General features: G+C 45.1%; 1 protein-coding gene across 1 annotated transcript in view; it reads left to right on the plus strand.

Moving 5' to 3' along the window:
- Positions 1-20,759, plus strand: part of MYO5B (myosin VB) — a 192,975-nt gene that overhangs the window by 14,389 nt on the left and 157,827 nt on the right. The window contains exon 4 of the mRNA XM_029921554.1: positions 2,198-2,342. Within this exon, the coding sequence (XP_029777414.1) occupies positions 2,198-2,342 (145 nt within the window). The remainder of the gene's footprint in view (positions 1-2,197; positions 2,343-20,759) is intronic.

The raw sequence follows: 20,759 nt of genomic DNA on the forward strand, positions 1-20,759 counted from the left end.
TGGCCCATCCTCATCACCCAAAGTCTATAGTTTTCACGAGGGTTCACTCTTGGTGGTGCACACTGTCTAGGTTTGGACAAATGTATAATGACATGTGTCCACCATTATATCCTAACTGTAGATTGACTGCTCTAAAATCCCTTCTGATCTGCCTCTGCCTCCCTCCCCCAGTCCCTGGAAACCCCTGATGTTTAATACTGCCTCTGTCATTTTGCCTTTCATAGAATACCGGGGAGTTGGAATCCCCATATGCGGCTGTGTACCCTTTGGCTTCTTCCACTTAGTAATACTCACTTGAGCTTCATCCATGTCTTTTCATACTTCAATAAATCACTTTTTATGGCACTAACAGTCCATGGTCTTACTGTATCACAGTTGCTTCATTCACTTATTGGAGGACATCTTAGTTTTATCAAATTTTGTTAAGTTTTGTCTAAATTTTGTCAATTTTCAAAGCTGCCATGAACATCCACATGGCAGGTGTTGGCATGGATGTGATGTCCACTCCTTTGGCTAAATACCAGGGAGTGTGAATGCTGACTCCTATGGTAAGAGTATATCTGGTAAGAGACTGACAAAGTGGCTGTGCCATTTTGTGTTGGGCAGCAACGAAGGAGTTTCCACTGCTCCACATCCTCGCTCAGCATTTGGTGTTGTCTGTGCTCTGGATTTGGCCATTCTGTGTGTATAGTGGTATATTTTTGGTATTTTCATTTGTATTTCCCTACTGATGATGTGTAATATCTTTTTAGATGCTTATTTTCCATCTCTGTCTTAGGTGAGGTGTCTATTTAGATCCTCTGTCCACTTTTCAATCAGGTGGTGCATTTCCTTATTGAGCTTAAAGAATACTTTTTATTTATTTGGATACTAGTCCTTTATCAGATATGTTTTTTTGCAAGTATTTTTCTCCTTCTCTGGTTGTCTTCTCATTTTCTTGACTTGTGTTCCTTTTCAAACACCAGAGGGGAACACAGTGGAGGAGATATCCCAGCTTGGCTATGACTTTTCCATTCCTATTTTTTCCTCTTCCCCACAACCTGGAAAGTTCAAATTTTTTTGTACCCTTGTCAATGGTTCTTTTGAGATCCAGAATGTGCTCTTTTGGGAAAGAAAAAGGGCATGCATTTCTCTCTTGAAGATGATAGAATTTTTTTTTCTTTTTACATTCTCAAATATTATGCGCCCTTCCATAAAAGATCCAGAATGTTAGATGACTCACTGACTCTTCCTGCAGTATGTATTTGAGCCCATCATCCTGATCTGTACTTCTGGGGGTACAAATTTAAAAAAAGAAGGGAAAGGAAAAATAATACATGATATGTGAGCTAATAAAAATCTAACAGTGCATACTATACAAGATGCTGGTCTAAATTCTGCACTAATCAGTATCCTCAGGACAGTCAAGTAAAGGTAATCCCAATTTTATGGTCTAGGAAACCAAGGCACTTAGAGGTTAAGTAATTTGCCAGAATCACAGAGTTCATAACTGACTGAGTCAAGATTTGACCTTAGGATATGTAAATCATGTTACATGCTCACAATTTGTTTGTATTTAGTTAAGATAACACATACACAAATGAATAACTGTTTCCTAGATTTCAATTCAGAAATGGCTTTTTAAAGTCCAACACCTGTTGAGGCACGTGGGTGGCTCAGCCAGTTAAGCATCTGACTTTGGCTCAGGTCACAATCTCATATTTTGTGGGTTTGAGCCCCGTGTTAGGCTTTGTGCTAACAGCTCAGATCCTGGAGCATGTTTTGGGTTCTGTGTCTCCCTCTTTCTGCCCCTCCCTTACTCACACTTTGTATGTCTCTGTCTGTCTGTCTCTCTCAAAGAAAAACAGAAAAAAACATTAAAAAATGAAGCCTAACACCTGTTGACAGAATTAAGCATCCTCTTCTCTCTGGTTGTGCAACGTTTTTATGTATTTCAGGAGTTTAGTTTGAGCATCTGTGTACATGTGTGTGCATGTATAGGTGCTTATTCCATGTTCTAGGGTATGTGGAGGTCCAGCTTTTCTCCACTGGAGTCTGGCACAGTGCCTGGTCAACACATAGATATGTCTTGATTTAGTTGTGATTGGTTGTGATTGATTCCATTTCTCATGTTTGATGGATATGAACAAGAGCCTTTGAGAGCAGATGCCAGGTGGCTGTCTTGCTGTCACAATCTGATGACATTGTCTGTTTACAGGTATCGTGCTTGTTGCCATTAATCCTTATGAACAGTTGCCAATCTATGGTCAAGATGTCATCTATGCCTACAGCGGCCAAAACATGGGGGACATGGACCCCCACATCTTTGCTGTGGCAGAAGAAGCCTACAAGCAGATGGCCAGGTAAGAATGACCTCAGCCTGGTAGAAAGAGAAGTTTCTACATTCCTTGGCCGCTTTTGCCCAGCAGTCAGGTGGTGATCCTGGGATTGAGTAAAAGTATTGGAAACAGAACCAGCCCAGGTTCTATTTCTTACTGCATTTCCTCATGTCTTCATCTTATTCTTGGGACCCTGAACCTATTCTTGAAGAGCATTGGCTCCCAAGACCTCGATAATTTTCTGAGCAATGAAATACATGGATGCCTTAGATTTCACCTCTCCTTGGCTTCCTTCTGGCTCTCTTTCCTCCCCTCCTGGTGTAACAGTTCATTTTCCAGCATCACCCTTCATTTTGCAGATGCCACTGCAGACTGCCTTTGAAGGAACCAGGACTCCTCCACAACTTCTTTATATACCAAGAATTTGAAATAGGAATTTCAAAGTAGTAGTCATGCATAGTGTGTTGGAGGTTTTTTTTTTTTTTTTTTGGTGTTAGAGTTTCTCTTTGGACACAGAAATCTCTGTATTGCTCTTTTTTAGCTCTGAAAGACCAGTAGTGGTCTGTTTCATTGAAAAATGGGCTAAGTGATTATAATAGGGTTTTGCAGGGAAACAAACAGTAAATCAGAGAGAGAGAGAGAGAGAGAGAGTGTGTGTTTATGTATGTATATTAAGGAATGGTCTCATGTAATCGTGGAAGCTTGGGAAATCCAAAATCTGCAGGATAGGCTGGCAGGCTGGAAAACCATGGAAAAGTTGATGTATTTCAAGTTTGAAGGCAGGCTGGTGTCCTAATTCTATCTTGGAGGAAGGCCTTCATCTGATTGGTTGAGGTCCACCCACATTATGAAGGGTAATGGTAAACAAATGGCAAACAAATCTACTGATTTAAAATGTTAATGTCATCAAAGAAAATATCTTCACTATCAGTGTCTTCACCAGTGCTTAACCAAATGTCTGGGTACTCTGGCCTATACAAGTTGACAACTGAAACTAATCACATGGATGGTCTTGAGCTACTGAGGCATAAGGTAGGGAAAGAAAGTTTCACCAAAGTTTTGGTGGAATGCATATTCCTGTTAACACTAACATTCTTGATCTTTTCAGCCATCTTTCTTGACTCTCTACAGAATACCATATGGAGCTAGCAGCAAGTGTAGAAAGACCTTTGTGGGAAGTAGGGCTGCTTAGGCTACTTGAGTGAGGAGGAGAATCCCATTTCAGATGGTATGTGCTTCAGTGGATTTCAGAGTATAATTATCAGCCCAATGAAAGTTTCCAAGAAGGAAGACAGCTTTTATAGGCTTGTTTACAGATTTAGTGTGTTATTGCTGGTTGTAGAGCTTAGTATATAAAAAGTTCTGCTTCCTTATAGATCTATCCTATGTTCAAAATAAGCAGGGATGGGAGAAGTGAGCAATATAAGGAATAGAATGATCCATAACCATTTTATTCCTCCTAAATGTAGTAGGAGAGTGGGGGAGGGGTCTAAAATGGTCTCAACCTTTGACATCTCTAATGCCATTATAAAGACCATATACTGTATAAATCTACCTCAGGGGTTGGCCAGAAATTACTTAGCTCGATAACTTATTGTTGCAAACCTAACTGAAAGCGTGGTTCAAGGTTAGGCTGTGTGGAGAGAAGAATGGATTCATGTCACGTAGCTCTGTTCATATATTACTGTGGGAGGTCATGTCACAGTGGAGAGAGATCTGGGATCTGGACAGGCTTCCATGCCTTGGGAGAATCACTTAAGCTGAGTCTTCAACTATCTTTCTCCTTTGGAGGATGCTTTCTTTACGGTCCTAACACAGAAGGTGAGTGTGAGTTACTTGTGACTCCCTACTATGCTAAAAAAAAGTTCCAGTAGCTCTTTGATTCTTTTTGGATGGATGCCACTGATAAATATTTTTCACCTCCTCCTCCTCTCTTACCCAAGTGATACTTGTACTTAACTGATACTTGCACTTAGATGTATCAGAAGTTGTTCTTTACCAAAGGCTTTTTAAAAAAAAATAATTTATTGCCAAGTTGGTTTCCATATATCACCCTGTGCCTTTCCCCACAAGTGCCCTCCTCCATGACCATCACCCCCATCCCCTTTCTTCCTCCCTCTTCAGCCTTCAGTTTTTCAGTATTCAAGAGTCTCTCATGATTTGCCTCCCTCTCTCTCCCTAACTTTCTTTCCCCCTCCTCTTTCCCCTTGTCCTTTGTTAGGTTTCTCCTGTTAGACCTATGAGTGAAAACATATGGCATCTGTCCTTCTCTGCCTGACTTATTTCACTTAGCGTGACACCCTCGAGGTCTATCCATGTTGCTGCAAATGGCCAGATTTCATTCTTTCTCATTGCCATGTAGTAGTACTCCATCGTATACATATGTGCCACATCTTTTTTTTTTTTTTTTTTTTTTTTTTTTTTGGCAAAAGCAAAGGGCAGTTTTATTACGGGCTTAGGCTGGCCGAGCCTATGCTCGGGCTCACAGACTTTACCAACGCAGTGGATCCATGCTGAGAGCCCCGAACAAAGGCAGGGTAGGGCTTTTATGAGTTTGGGAAGGGGGAGTTACAGGAAATTGTGACATAGGTACAGTGATCCAATTATTATTATACAATATTGACAGCAGGTTTAACCATTCACATTGCCTAGAGTATTTGTTACTTTTGACAGGACCCAATCACAACATTTAGAGTATTGGCCAATCACAGAGTGGGCCCAAGACCCTCATGTAGGGCATGACTAGTCTTAGCCTCCATCTTGGAAATGTTAAAGGTGTTAGCTGGCCTTTCCTGATTGGGTATTACAAGGGTGATCCCTTTTGCCTTGGGCAATGTGTGCCCTTCTATTGTCTCCTGGAGTCAGTTTCAGACCTGCGTCCTTACATTCCCCCCCTCTGTCTTGTAACTGACCCAATCCTGGGTCAGCTATGTTACCATTGTTCTGGTTTAAGGCTACATGCTATGCCACATCTTCTTGATCCATTCATCAGGTGATGGACATTTAGGCTCTTTCCATGATTTGACTATTGTTTCTGCCATGATGTCATCATCAAGACAGTATGGTATTGGCACAAAAACAGACACATAGACCAATAGAATAAAGAACCCAGAACTAGGCCCACAAATGAATGGCCAATTAATCTTGACAAACCATGAAAGAGTATCCAGTGGAAAAAAGACTGCCTCTTTAACAGGTGGTGCTGGGAGAACTGGACAGCAACATGCAGAAGAATGAAACTAGACCACTATCTTACACCATACACAAAAATAAACTCAAAATGGATGAAGGACCTAAATGTGAGACCGGAAACCATCAAAACCCTAGAGGAGAAAGCAGGAAACAGTCTCCTTTACCTCAGTCGCAGCAATTTCCTACTCGACACATCCCCAAAGCCAAGGGAATCAAGAACAAAAATGAACTATTGGAACCTCATCAAGATAAAAAGCTTCTGCACTGCAAAGGAAACAGTCAAAAAAAAAAAAAAACTAGTAGGCAACCGACAGAATGGGAAAAAGTAGTTGCAAATGGCATATTGGATAAAGGGTTAGTATCCAAAATCTACAAGGAATTCACCAAACTCCACACCCAAAAAACGAGTAATCCAGTGATGAAATGGGCAGAAGACAGAATGACTTCTCCAAAGAGGACATCCAGATGGCCAACAGGCACATGAAACGATGCTCAGCATCACTCATCAGGGAAATACAAATCAAAACCACACTGAGAAACCACTTCACACCAGTCAGAGTGGCTAAAATGAACAAATGGGGAGACTACAGACACTGGTGAGGATGTGGAGAAACGGGCACCCTCCTGCACTGTTGATGGGAATGTAAACTGGTACAGCTGCTCTGGAAAACAATGTGGAGGTTCCTCAGAAATACCAAAGACTTCTTGAGGTGCCTCTAATAGCTTTTAGAATCTCCTAGCCTCCAGCTTTATCCCCACCAAGATCTCTTGCCTAGATGCCCTGTTCTCTCCTTCCATGCTTGAAGCTGGGTTCATGGTTCTTCTACACTTGGATTATTTCACTTGCTTGGGTCCTTGTTTACAACGATTAGAAGGGGATGTGGTTGTATACAGGGTGGTAGTGATAAAACTTGCCCTAGGGTTATGAATTTGGCAATTAAGGGACTTGGAGGTTAAAGTTGGATGAGGAATTGCTTCCTTAAGGGTTTTAAGTTTTATACTCCTTGTACCCATTGAGTCCTAGGGTGTTGCCAAATAATTTTGCTGAAATTCTTCAATTTTTGCTCCTGAACTTAGACTAGAAGACCAGCACGTGGGGCCATAGGGGAGAGCTATTTTTGAACATGGTGGTATCAGCAGCTTAGAGTTTCTGTTACTGATCTGAGAGACGCATTGGAAGTCCCAGCAGAGTCTTGGCTGTGCAGGGAAAGAGGGGACCCGCTGGTCAGCTGCAGGGAAGGGAAGATGATTGTTGTACTTCCAGTAGAGACCTTCTCTGTCACTTTCAGAGGCTAGGACATATTTAACAGTAGTTGCCGACTGTGCTGTGCTCTTCCCAGTGCATCTATAGGAGTTGAAATAATTACGCGATTCAACAGCGTGCTTTGAGTCTGAGCCTCTGTAACAACTTGGTAAAATGAAGGGTGTAGGAAACCAAAGTTAATCACTTCCAGCCTTTGGCAGGCTGTGACTTAGTTGACCTTGGATTCAGCAATTTTTTCTTTTGATTCACTGAGGATTTGATTTTTTCTTTCTTGATATGGCTCACATCACGGGCTCTTGATGCTCTGGGTGGGTCAGAGAGTCTGTCACAGCTCAAAGGGGTAAATGCAGACCATCGTCCCCATCCCGAGAGCTCCCACAGAGTGCTGTGCTGGAGAAAAGGAGGTAGAAGGGGAGACACAAGGATATCCAATGATTGGTCACTGTCCCCATCCCTGTTGAATTCACTAGGGCTGGACTTGAGAGTAAACGGAGATTTGCAGTGAAGAAAAAGATGAACCATATGAAACCTCACATTCATGAGTTCTGGCCTCTGCATGAGAACCTATAGTTCTCTGTGAGAAGGGGGCCGGCCTCCACTGCTTACTACTGCTCCTTTCTCCCAAAGATCCAGAATGGCAGCTCTTCCAGTCTGAAAAACATAAGAACTTTCCCCAACTCTGTACGAGCACACAGTTGGGTTGGAGAGAGATGATGTATAAGCCAAAGCACCTGTAGCAGCAGACAGTGTATATAGAAGCCAAGCGTGGGTCATTTGAATTGATTTTGGACTCTTGACTGTCACAGATGGTCCAAGAAAACTGTAGGATTAAACTGGATCATGAATTGGTGGGGTACATAGAAGAAGACTTCTGGGTGGCTGAAATAGGGTGATCCTAACTCCAGAAATGGGGTATTAAAGGCATGGTCACAAAACCACAGTGACCTGTTGCTTTATACCCCTTGGGACATGGAATTAAAAACACCAAATGGCAAGTGTTGGAGAGGATGTGGAGGAATTAGAATCTTCATGTGCTGCTAGGGGGAAAATACAATGTGCAGCTGCTTTAGCATCTTCAGTAGGTTAAACACAATTACTGCATGACCCAGCAATTGTGCTTAGATAATTACCCAAGAGAAATGACAATATGTTCACATAAAAGCTTCTATTCAAAATATTCATAATAGCATTACTCACAATAGCCAAAAGGTTAAAACAACCTATCAGCTGATCAATGGATAAAAAGTGGTCAATCCATACAGTGAAATACTATTTGGCCATAAAAAAGAGCAGTCCTGATACATGCTATCACAGGGATGCAGCTTTAAAAACCTGCTAAGCTAAAGAGGCCAGACAGAGAAGACCACATGTCCTCTGATTCCATTTACATGAAATGTTCATTTAGAGAGAAAGCCAATAGTGTTTGCCTACAGCTTGAGGTTCGAGGTGAAATGGGGAGTGGTTGCATGTGGGTACTGCTTTAGGGAGGGGATGAAAATGTTCTAAAATTGATTGTGGTGATCTACAGTTCAGCAAATTTACTTAAAAGCCTCCGAAATGTATACTTCAAAAGAGTGAATTGGGTGTTCTTTGAATTATCTCAAAAAAGCTCTTAAAAACCAAAGGTATGGTCAGGAGCCAATACTGAAGAAAGTTTTAACCTACATGGAGAAATGGGTCTGTAGGGGGCTCTGGACTGTACAGTTTAGGGGCCAGACTGGAGACCTGTGAAGGCCGGGGGTAACTTCGGGAAGGCTGTGTGCTATTAACAGAGGGGATGAAGAGATGGCCAAACAAGCTTGGGAAACCCTGGATTGATCCAGTGAAACATGTTTAACACAGAGCTTCTCAGAGCAGTGATGTTGACACACTTTCTGAGCTGCCAAGGTGGGGATGCATCACGCTGAGTTTGCAGATCCTACTTAGGCGTGGCATATGGAGACAATTTAGAGCTTGTTAGATAAGGAGGTAGTAGGACACAGAAAGTTCAAAGAACATTTTTTCCCTCCAGTGGGTCCAACTTCATAATCTTTGTCCACATTCCTATACCATTTCCAGGGATGAGAACTTCTTGTGAGCAGCTTAGGTTCTTATAGCTCTAACTTGTCTTTTGTAAATGGCCTCTCTATACTGAACGTTAGGCAACTGTCAGGTGTGAGTCCTGTGGCACATAAATCCCTTTTATTTGCCATAGGGCATGGAACTGATATTAAGGAAGAACAGAAGGAATCAACATCTATATTTCTCCAAGTGAGACCCATTATCCCCACCATGCAGGCAAGGATAGAGACTTAAGGATGTTAAATAGTCATCCAAAGTTATGAAGATAGTAAATGGGTGAGGCTGGTATCCAGGCTTGGTCAGTTTGCCCTGAAGCCCCTGCATTAGCTGAGAAGCCTTTGGTGGTCCCTACTGACTGACCCAGATGGTTAGAACAGAGCAGACTCTGGTCCTCAGGACACTATGAGAGCCAAAGGGTAGACCTCTTCCCTTTTGGTTTAAAAGTAAGGTTCCACAGTGAGACTAGAGTTTCAGTGCATTTTCTAGCTTTGTTGGTGAAAGTGGGCCATCTTATTGGGCTGGCCAGGTCGAATCCCTTTTTGGAGGTTTGTTTGTTTTTCTCTGAAAGAGTGGAGACCCTGCAAAGCAAAACTATTTGCTCAGGTAGCCAAGGTAATTGAGCGCACACATTTCCATCTGGTCTTCTGTCTTGCTAAGCTAATGGTGAGAGATGGGACAGCTATTGCCTGGGATCCGGGGCCAGGGGTGAAAGGAATGGACTCTTGTGGGTGGGAGCCTTTCTAGAATTGGGGAGGAGCTCCTTGAGAGCAGAAAGCATGTGTTCAGGGGAGAGAGAAGGAATCGGATTTATAAACCCTGCTTGAGTCCCTAGGGAGGGTGTCTTGATGGATTTGTGTCCCTAGAAGTATGCAGAGTTAGTAGAGAACTCTAAGGTCTTCCACCGAACAGTATGGAAATGAGTATCCATAGTATTAAAAGGGCGCCCCAGAAACCTAGAGGCCTTTCAGGTGTGCAGGAGGAAGAGAGGTAAAGGGATAAAAGTATGAGTAGAAATGAGAGGCTGGAGATGTGTGTTGTAAAAGAAGGGAGATAAACTGTGTTTTCCATCTTTGGGGGTTAAAATGATAGCTTGGACATCTTTATCCTCTGGGTAATTGGGGTGTAGTATTTGTGGGTTATATAGGAGAAAGGTAGTCGGGACTTTGCAGGATCTCTTCAGCTACAGACTCTGGAGTTAGGATTGTTGGGAAGATAATTTTTAAAAAGAACTATATGTAGGTGGCCTAAATCCACCTTTTTTCTGCTTTGAGATCGTTTTAGCTAGAATGATGTACGTTTCTTCCGTATTTTGTGACATAAGGTGGTTGTTACTCAGGATTTTTGTACAGTTTGGGGGAAGTTGGGGGTTGAAATAATTTGTGATTGGGCTCCTGTTTTCAGTGAGAGCACAGTCAGTCTGAGGAGAACAGAGCCAGACTTTGTTTCACTGCAAATTGTTTGCTGTCCAACATTTGTTTCTGGTGATGGGGTCCATGGATGGATGCTTTGGCCTCTGGTTCTCCGTGTCCTAACTCCCCACCTCCCCCCTTTTCCCTTAAAGTTTTTTTTAAGTTTTTTTTTTTAAATAAACCTCCATAAAGTTTATTTTTGAGAGAGGAGGCAGGGGAGGGGCAGAGAGTGAGGGAAACGGAATTCCAAGGGGGCTCCACACTGTCTGCACAGAGCCCAACTTGGGGCTTGAACTCACAAACCCTGAGATCATGACCTGAGCCAAAATCAAGAGTCAGACTCTTAACTAACTGAGCTGCTCAGGCGCCCCTTGGTATCCTCACCCTTTATGAGAACATTGGCTCTACCTCAGGGTCTTGGACCCAGTGGGAAATCCTGAGCCTTGGAAAGCCGTTGAGCACTGTGAACATTTGGGGTGTGGATGTTGAAGTTCATTGGCTGTTACTGAGTACAATGAATGACAACTACCGGGAAGGCCAGTGAGGAGCACTGACTTGTTGAATTTTTACAATAAACTTTGAAATTATGACTTCAGTCAACCCAATTAATGGGTGAAGTTTTGTTTTCCTTCCCCTTCATTATGACTTCAAGTCAGGACTGGTCAGGACTAGATTGCTTTAGGACAAGATCTGGGAGATGATCAGGATGTCTGGACACAAAGAAACAGCTTTTAATTTCTTCTCTGACATTATCTCTTATTTCTAGAACATGTCCTGAGTGCTTCCCCTCTGTTCAAATTCTTCCTGGGATGTCCTTACCTAAGGATTACCCTTTGTTATCTCTTAGCTAGATTATAGAGCACTACAAAATCTATCATGTTTAAAATTCTAGCTTTACTGTTTAGATTTCTGAGTGTAGGGGAAAGTTATTTAAATGTGCAGTGAATGGTTAATGATAACATCCCTGTGTTAAAAGAAACAGTGTGAGTGTATATTATTCTCTGCTTTTAAAATGGCAAGTTTAGAAAAGAATAGGCCTGGGCTATTTGCATTGTACCCAGCATGTTTGGTGAAGTTCAGGCCCGTATCAAAACTCATAGAGCTGAAAGAGTCTTGAGTTTAGCAATCCTGACTCTGTCTCTTATCCAGGGGATTCTAGCATGTTGGAAGGAGAGAGAGTGTAGTCATGTGGTGGAAGTCAATTGTGCTGTGAGAAGGCCAGAGACTATGTCCCCCCAACTGGCCCTTTGGGTGCTGCTTGCATCTCCCCCGTGCAGGGCACTGTCTCTGAATGTTGCTATATTTAATGGCTTTCATCATCCAAAGTTTCTCTATTATCCGTTGTTCTGTTTGGTCTCCATTTGCTTTCACCCACAGGTCTGAACTCTGTGCAGCTGTACAGGATGGTGGGCATTTTCTTAGACATGGCGGTCCCAGCTTGAGGCCAGATCCTGGCTGCCACAACCATGCCTACAAGTGTGGTTTTCAGACCCTGTTCCAGGGTGGCCACCCTTAGATACCATGTGGTCTTTCTGATACTGGTGCTCCTTGGATGTGGTGTGCCAGATGAGGTGAAGAGTTGATTTTCTTACAGAATTTCTTTCGGGGGAGCCTACAATGGCATTGGCCTTTGGCAACCATTTCATACTGTTGTATTTTTATAAGTTTGCAAGCTGGTAAAATTCTGCCTCCTGCACCAACCTGCTCACATATGCCCAAGGACTATTTTTTTTTTTTTTACAACTTTAACTAGATCTAATTGACTAGTAATAAAGTAGATATATTTAAATGCAGTTACAGATTTAAATTGCATCTACAAGTAGACACATCTTGACACATTTATGTACCCAAGAAATCCTCACTATGATTGAGATAATGAACGTTTCCCTAACTTGCAAAAGTTGCCTTCTCTTCCTTTGAACTCCACCCCTCTGCTCCCAGATGACCACTGATCATTATTGCTATAAATTTAAACTTATTTTAAGATCTGTTGCCCTCACTCTGCATTTGCACAATTGATTTTGTGGGCCCTGAGCAGGGTTCCAGTTACCTGTATGCAATCTTGGTGCCTGCGCTTCATTCTAGCGTATGTTTTTGAATTCTGATTTTCTCATCTGATGTGGTAGTGCCCCCCTAGCTTGATACACAGGCAGATTAATGGAATCTGTTGCCTCTCCTCTCATCCGTTGATGAAGTGTTAATCTGGGTGGACTCTAACATTCTGGGAGCCATTTTTTTTCTCTACTAATATTTGAACTAAAAAGGGATGTGGGTGGTTGCCTGTATTTTTAAATCTCATTAAAACCTGCACACACGGGGCTGGCCAGATGTGATTTGGGGAGTGCTTCCTGTGTGAGGAGGTGAGTAAGCACAGACCCTAGTTAGCATCCCTTCACTGCCTCCTTCCCGTGTTTCTTCCTGGGCAAGTTCTCTCATTGAAAGCACCTCCATTTCCTTATCCAAGAGGGGAGGATGCATGTGTAGCAAATAAACCAGCTCTGGCATGCAGTGCCCCACACGCGGAGTCTGCACTTGGCAGCTCCCTGTGGCTGCAAGCTCCTGTCGTTGCCTGACTACATACTGTTCTTGTGACACAGCTTTTTTTTTTTCCTGACACCAGAGTCAAACTTTCTGCCCCTCCTGGGTCTCTTCTGGAATTCATAGTGGTGGTGACATGTGGGTAGGATTTAGTTTTTCCAAGGTGTCTGAAACAATTTTTGGTTACAAAGCTAATAAAATGTGAAGGCCTGGCACGATGAAATGGCATTTCTAGGTGCATTGCAGTAATGCTTTTCACGCCGTGTTAACTGCTTGCTTTTTCACTTTGAACTGCATGTTTTTACGTTTCTATCTTGGAAGACAGAGCAGCTGTAGACCATCTGCCCATGTGTCCGAGTCGAGTAGGAAAGGGAGATGCCACAAAGCAACGGTGGCTTGGTGTTAGTGTCCAGGGACCAGACTGCCTGGCTTCTCAGAGCTTGGCTGTGTGACTTTGGGCAGGTGACTTCAGTTGAGTTCACTTTGTACCAGTGTCTGTGTCTCTAAAATGGGGATGAATAGAGTGTCTAACTCACAAGCTTGTTAGAATTCACAAGTCGATTTCACTCCTGTGTGGAATTTAAGAAACTCAACAGATGAACATGGGGGAAGAGAAGGAAAAATAAGATTAAAAGAGGGAGACCAAACATAAGGGACTCTTTGAGGGTTGCTGGAGAGAAGTGGGGGATGGGCTAGATGGGTGATGGGCATTAAGAAGGGCACTTGTTGGGAGGAGCACCTGGGTGTTGTATGTTGTATGGGTTCTACTCCTGAAGCGAATACTACACTGTATGTTAACTGACTTGAATTTAAATAAATAAAAAAAATTCATAGGAGTTGATAAATGAAAAGTGCTTAGAATGGTTTCTGGCACAAAGTAAGTGTTCCATAAACATGTGACATAGGGTGATGGTGGGAATACTGGGATAATTAATAGGTAGAATCCTAGTGTCCAAATGCCAAGCTGGAAAGAGAATTCAAAATTGAGTGGGATTCTCATCCTAGGTTTCCCTCAGGACAAATAAATTGTACCTTCAGGGCCAAGTGAATGATGCCAATCCCACGTGATTACAGAAGTTCTTTTGGACTTCCTTAAAAAATAGGTTTTTGTTTGAAATTGTAGAAGTTAATAGCTGGTCGTCAGTCTGTTCAGAGGAAATGCAGCTCAAACTCCTTTATTCTCCTGCACAGAAAACTGACATTTTTCTGTTTTGAGAGTGAAATCGCACTCTGGTTGCCTCCCAAGCAGCCCCTAGAAGAGGGTTAGAATGTGGACACCACTGCCTCTCTGGCGATGCCACCCAGAAGCTTTGGCAACGGGAAAGTAATGCAGGAAGCTGTAGGAGCTGAGCCATCATGCGATGGTTTCACAGGCGGTCGAGAGACGGCCTGCCGGGTGCCACTCACCGGGCGTGGGGTGCAGGCCGGGAGCAGGTATGCTCCCGGGTCTCCTCATGGTAGAGGTGCGTGTTCAAACGGGAGGATGATTTGAGCGTCCAGGGCAGTGTCTAAGGTTACAGATGCGATTAGTATTTGTGGACTAGTTCCTGGCCCATAGAGCAGCAGTCCCCCTGCCTCTGGCTGCGGGGCTCCCGTCAGTGTGTTAGGGAAGGAGGTGGCTGAAGGTGGCTGGTTCTGTGCAGCCCATCCCCAGACATACCGGAGAGTATGTGACTGCTGTCCCTCCATCCACATCCTCTTTCTAGCCTGGGTTCAAGAGCACTGCTTTAAGTATCTCTTTACACCATGAGCACACAGGTATACAACAGCGGACAGTGTTTTGGCTTAAAAAGAAGAAAACCTTGGGGAGGTCCTTTGACATGGAGGTGGTTAGATTTGAATCCTAGTGTCTGACTGGGTCGGGTCTTGCCCATGGGTGGAGTAAACAGGTTCCCCTAAATAGCTTTGCCTCAGTATCCCTGAGGGATCTACTGCCCTAGCCTCCCCCACCCGTATTGAATCAGAATCTCACAGGTGTAACCAAATCATTTTTTAAAAAATTCTCCAAGTGGTTCATGGAGGAGCAAGGTCTTTGGACCAGTGTTGAGGAAACTTGTGGAACAGAGCATCTGGTCTGTCTCTCGCAAGAATGAGTCCCAAATGTTGGTAGTTTTGAAGCCCTGCATGGTTGCTTTTGACATGTCAGCATGAATTAAGGATCTGAGTGTGGGTTTGGACCAATGAAAGAAGTTGGAGAATTAGAAAGCCAGTTAGAAGGTAGAGGACCCTCCAGTTGCAGCAAACATGTGGCCCCCTCTGCCGGGATGCTCAACCCTGGGTGCTTGGGAGAATCCTTCCAGGGCTTCAAGCTGCCCAGGACTCACCGCAGAGCTTGAGCTAATCAGTCGAGGCTCAGATGTTGATATTTATTAACCATTGCCAGGTGCTCAGCTGTATGAGGCAGGGTTGAGAGCGTCTCTGAAATCACCTGTGTGACCAGGTACTCGACCTGGTCTTTGTCAACAGCAGGGTTTTATACTCTGTGCCTGAGGAATGTTGCAGAAAGCCTACCGGCCAGGCGGTGTGTCCAGGAGCAAGCTCTGTGTAAATGTCCTTTAGAACCACATCGGATGGACTTGAAAGCAAATGCCTTCTGAGCCTGCCTGGCTCCGGCCCCCATTACATAGACCCATGATAGCAGAAGCCAGAAGAGGGGCACCTGTAACCAAAAGATGACTGATGTTATTTAGGTCCTTTGTATTCCAAGAATTAGAGAACAAAATGCCTCATGATCGATGGCCAGCTTTTAAAAGGATGTCCTTTTAGGTTAGAAAGGGAAATTAACTTTCTTGAGAACAGCAAGTACCAAGAGTACTTAGAATTATGGGACGTCTTTTCAGAATACGCCCTGGACTTAGTAGCAGAGAGAGTGGGGGTGGGGTCCCGGTGACTTCTCTGATGAGCCACCTTTACCAGCTCAGAATAGCTGTTCGTCTAACCCTGTGTTTGCTGAGAGATGACGGAGGACCTATGGGTGTAGGTTAGAGTTGTAGAAGTGGATAGCTGGTTGCCAGTCTGTTCAGAGGAAATGAAGCTTAAATTGCATCCTTCAAACTTCTTTATTCTTCTCTGCAGAAAACTGACAGCTTTCTGTTTTGCCTGGAGAGTGAAATTGTACTCTGGTTGCTTCCTGAGCAGCCCGTAGACGTGTGAACTACTTAACTGCATTGGTCTGAATGTGTAGGGTCAAACTTCTGTTAGGGTTTTAGGGATCGATACATGCGTGTATGTGCACTCCAGCTGTTCTGCTTCCCTACTGGGTCACGGAGCCCCCAAAGCTTTATTCCATTTGTTGTCGCACATATTGATCCGTCGTAATTACCTGATGCGTATAAACTCTAGCTCAGCAATCCAAAGCAGAGATTTTTCTTCCTATTTCGGTGAGGTTGTCATTTCCACAACTCTGTTCATTTTATCTTCTTTGTAGAGCGCTATATCTCTTATTTTGCGGAGTACGTGTCTATGAAATGCCTAGAACGATTAAGACTTCCTTTCTTCAAGTTAGAGGTCCCGTCTTCTATCATTGGGTTTCCTTTTTCAGCATCTTTAGTGTAGTGACAGCCAGGCTGGGCTAGCGACATCTTCCTTCCTGAGAAGACAGCTGTTCCGCTGTTGGGAACTCTTAGAGGAGGGTGGCTACCCCTCTCTCCTCAATCCCGCCCTGGGACTCCACTCCTGGGGACTGCTCTGGGAATGGCCACGGAGTCTCGTCTTCTCCCGCCAGACTCATCCAGCGGGGCTAGTGCTCCCCATGCAGCAATTCCTCGTTCTGATTGCCTCCTGAATGCATTGAACATCTAGAATGTGGCTCCGTGCACTGTGGCATGACAGTGGCCAGGAGTGGAGGCCTTGACTGACCCGAGGAGTAGCCCGTGGCCCTCTCCTGTTCTGGTGGGACCTGAATCCTTGGGGGGCTGCATTAATAGAGGGTAACCAGGAGCTTCTTTCTGTGATGGTTGATAACAAGCCAACCCCAAATACGCAAATGCTTCTTACCTGTGCTGAGGTCACAGATGATCAGTTTGGTGTAATACCACGGGAAGGTGTGTTTTGGACCCTGTCCAGATGGTAGAGCCAAGTGGCAGCACCTGTGTTGGCTCCCAGCTTTCCAGTGCATTCCCCTCCCATGAGGTTGGTCTGCTGATGATGCAATATTCTTAGAACTAATGCAAGGTGCCTTTACTGTCGTGGTAGCAAATAACCAAAATTCCTTTTTCACAAGAAGTTGAGAGTTTCCCACATAGGTCTGTAAGAAGAGAGTACGTGGTTTACCCTTGAAGGCCTCGGGAAGACCCTTGGAAACCTTAAACAACAAGTGAAGTCTGCTTCCCATCATCCCACAGCCTCTGTGGGCCATCAGTTGTTTGCTCCACCAGTACTGGTACACTGTTCATCTTGCACTAAGGATGCCAGAGCTGAATGTGGGCTCCCCCGCCCCCAGACGCTTGGCCGCCTCCTTACATTGACCTATGGGATCTCCCAGGCTGGGGGGTGGGGGTGAGTGGTGAAGGCTGCAAACAACCCCACGTGGTTCCCTTGCCCGCATTGTGTCCTCCTCCCCAGTCTGCCTCTTCTGGTTTTTCTCCACAGGTGCGTCTTCCCTTCATATCTTGAGTCCTCTCTGTGGTTTAAAATGAAACTGAGGTCCAGAGCCCCCAGGCCCGGCTCTTGATTTCTGAATGAAAATTTAACAAACTGTGTTAAAAAAAAAAAAATCCCTTTCTCCACACTGGCAGGCAGGATTTCAAGGCAATTACCGTGCTAGGAACTCAGAAGTCTTGTTTTGATGGTCAGAAGGTGAGCTTTGGCACTTTGTCTTTACCTTCCTGTTAGAATAATCCTAATCCTCCTGAGACCAACTAACACACTTAATTGAAGGAGAATGCTGTGTTTAAAAGAAATGTAAAACAGTATATTGATGTGTCTCAAAAATATCTTTCTGCTTTGAAATGCATGATAATAACAAGGAAAGTTTCTGGAGATTATAAGGGATATGCAAGCATTACCTGTCATAGTAGCACTCACTCCGTTTATGGGTTTGTGTGTGGAACCACAGAGCGATGTGAATCTGGACACCCTAATTCCTAAGCTTGTGACTTGGACCACTTGAGTGTACTGCGTCCCCAGAAGAGAGGACACCTCGGGTTCTGGCTTCAGTAACTATGTGGAAGGAAGTTTTGGGCTGAGACCAGGAAGGTGGAGGAAAGGAGGAAACACTCTAGGGGGTTGAAAATGAGGTGATGAGGGAATTGTTTCATCCACGATCCCCCACCTCACCTCCCTCAGACGCCCAGATAGAGAGGTCAGACTGAACTGATGGGAGGCGGGCCTACAGATGGTACTTAAAGCCTTGGGAATGGACAATGTCACCTTGGGAGAGAGTGTTGGGGAGGAGGAAATCTGGCAGATCCAAGGCCAAGGAAATGTAGCATTTAGAGATCCGGTGGAGGAAGAAGAACCTGTTAAGGAGGTGGGAGCCGTGGCTCCTCTGACGGCAGAGAGGAGAGCTTTCTGTTGGCCACAGACGGGGTGGGAGGCAGGGAGTACCGTGCAGTGCCTGGGCGTGGCAGACGAATGGGCAGTGCCCTGCAGTGTGCGGCAGTCCTGTGCACCTGAGAGCCGCCTCCCACTGCTCCACATCAGGTGCCCACAGTGATCTTTAAACATTCTTTGTGGCTCTCACATTTATGCTTTTCTTCAGTTTTTAGGCCGTTTTGTGGTCTCCCTTACCTCCTGGTTCAACCCAAACGATGAGTGTGGAAGGGCAGGCTCTCTCATCTCCCCTGGTGAGAACTGAGGCCTTGAGAGGTTCAGCCAAAGTCACCAGCCTTGTACGTGACAGGCTGGTGTCCTGGAACCGATTCTCCTCACCCACTGCAGGGCTCTTGGTGGCCTTCTCTCCTGTGCCTCTATGGCTTGAGTCTGGAGAACTGGGTTTCCAGCTGAACTCCCACAGGGGTGCTGAGCTTGCACAGGCTAAGTGGCTGCATCCAGTGGGGAGAAGCCACCGTGGCTGCTGCAGGACAGGGTCCGCAGGGAGGCTGTGTGAGCGGCCGTGCTGGACCCTGATTGCTGTTCGGTGCGTGGTCATAGAACAGGTGAGAACTAAAACTTGCCAGGCTCCCATGGGTGCCCAGCAAGAGGTGGATCTCAGTCAAATACATTCTTTGCCTTTCCCTGTCTGAGCATCGCTTTCATACTTACTGTACCCCATCTGCACATATGTGGGCGACTTCTGGGTGCACGTGAGGTGTGAGCTGCAGGAAGGCACCAGGTGTCTGTTCCTGCCTAGAGAGGACAGCAGCTCTTTAAATTTTCAGAGTAGATATGTGACAATGTACTAGTAATTAGGCCCTGTCCAAAGAAACTCCTGCCTAAAACATCCATCTCCCTGGCCTGTCACTTCATTTAAAGTATTACCTTTTTTCTCAGCTGAGCCAAAAGCTATTAAAATATACCTCTTATCTGAGAGAGTGTCCTGGGTGTCACACCTTTAAAATGCAGCTCGGGTCTGTTGGCTCTGATTCCTGCCCCTGATGCTGCAGTTGAGAACTTCCTCCTCCATTTGGGTCAGCGCTGCAGCCTCTGAGCCAGTCTGTCTTGACCATGTTCCTTCTCACTCCCAGGTCCATCCTTTGTGCCACTGAGGAGGAGGGAGGAGTGTGTGTGTGTGTGTGAAGGTAAAGGGTCTCAGAATGTTAAAACACTGGCAAGAAGGTGGCAATTTGGGGGAGGGGAGTATGGGAACAAAGCAAAGGGGTAACTGGTGGAGTGGAGTGCTGGATGTGTGTGTGGCGGGGGCAGGGGTGGGATCCAGGGCTCAGGCGGTGACTTTTGCCTCCTGGAGAAGGCAGGATCCTCCTGTTAGAGAAGGGGAGGAGCAGAGCCAGGTGCTGATGAAGCAGGAAGGTTGATAGATGGGGTGGCAAGAAGTCGAACTGTTCTAGGATTTCCTTTGGATTGCTGAGACTCCTATCTTAGCATATGGCAGATACTGACATGTTGGGCGAATACACGGATTCCACAAATGTCTCTCCTGGTCGAGGTGTCCCCCACCCAGAAAATTGCTGCAATGGGAATAAGTCCCTTGTCTGTGGGGAGCAGACCGTCTGAACCTGCAGGGTGTGCTGGGAGCTAATGCACTGTCACTGCAGAGGCAGGTGGGTGGCCAGATGAAAGGACACTCTCTCCTGGCCCAGGTCACAGAGGGTGGCCAAGGTGCCATGACATTTTTCTAAGGAGCCTGTGGCAGGCGAACTTGTGAGTGGTGTGTGGTGGTAAAGACCATTATCAGTGTGATATCCTCATGAACCTGTTACTCCCTGGTCGGTGGCCAGTAACAGTCTTTCATCCAGCTTCCTCTGTGCCTGTCACAGGTGCAGTAGAGCATGTAAAAGAATCTGACTGTGACAGCTGCAACGGTCCCTAGATAATTTTGGTCTAACTCATTTACTTTACAGAGGATGAAACTGAGTTCTAAGAAGGAGGTGAGGACTTGCTAGGCCCTGCTCCAAGTTTGGGCCAAGGCCTCCAGGGTCCTCAGGCCTAGTCAAGTGCTTCCCCTAACTGTCAGCAAAAGGCCAGCTCCCTAGGCCACAGTTGGAGGCCCCATTTATGCTCAGTGTATATTGATGCAAACTAAGGAAGACCTTCAGTCCAAACTTCCTTGTGCCTTGGCCAAGATGGACAGTGTGTTGAGTGAAATAGTGGAGACCTTGTTCCAAACAATGGCTGTCTGAATGCTGAACTCGAAGAGGCAGGACTGCAGAGCAAGTGAGTAGGAAAGGGCAGGATAAATCTAGTGTCTTCTGGAGCAACATGGAATGACTGGAGACAGAAGAGCACACATGGTGGGATTCTGGGATGATATGGAGAGAAATTATGAGGGGAGCAGGCACAAACTCGAACCCTGAGTGGTTTGTACCTTCTCGTTTGTAGGCTAGCAACAGCCCTTCGGCCTTTTACAAATCATACCAG

This window comes from Suricata suricatta, chromosome 14, assembly GCF_006229205.1.
Source record: "Suricata suricatta isolate VVHF042 chromosome 14, meerkat_22Aug2017_6uvM2_HiC, whole genome shotgun sequence".
In the NCBI taxonomy this organism is placed as follows: domain Eukaryota; kingdom Metazoa; phylum Chordata; class Mammalia; order Carnivora; family Herpestidae; genus Suricata; species Suricata suricatta.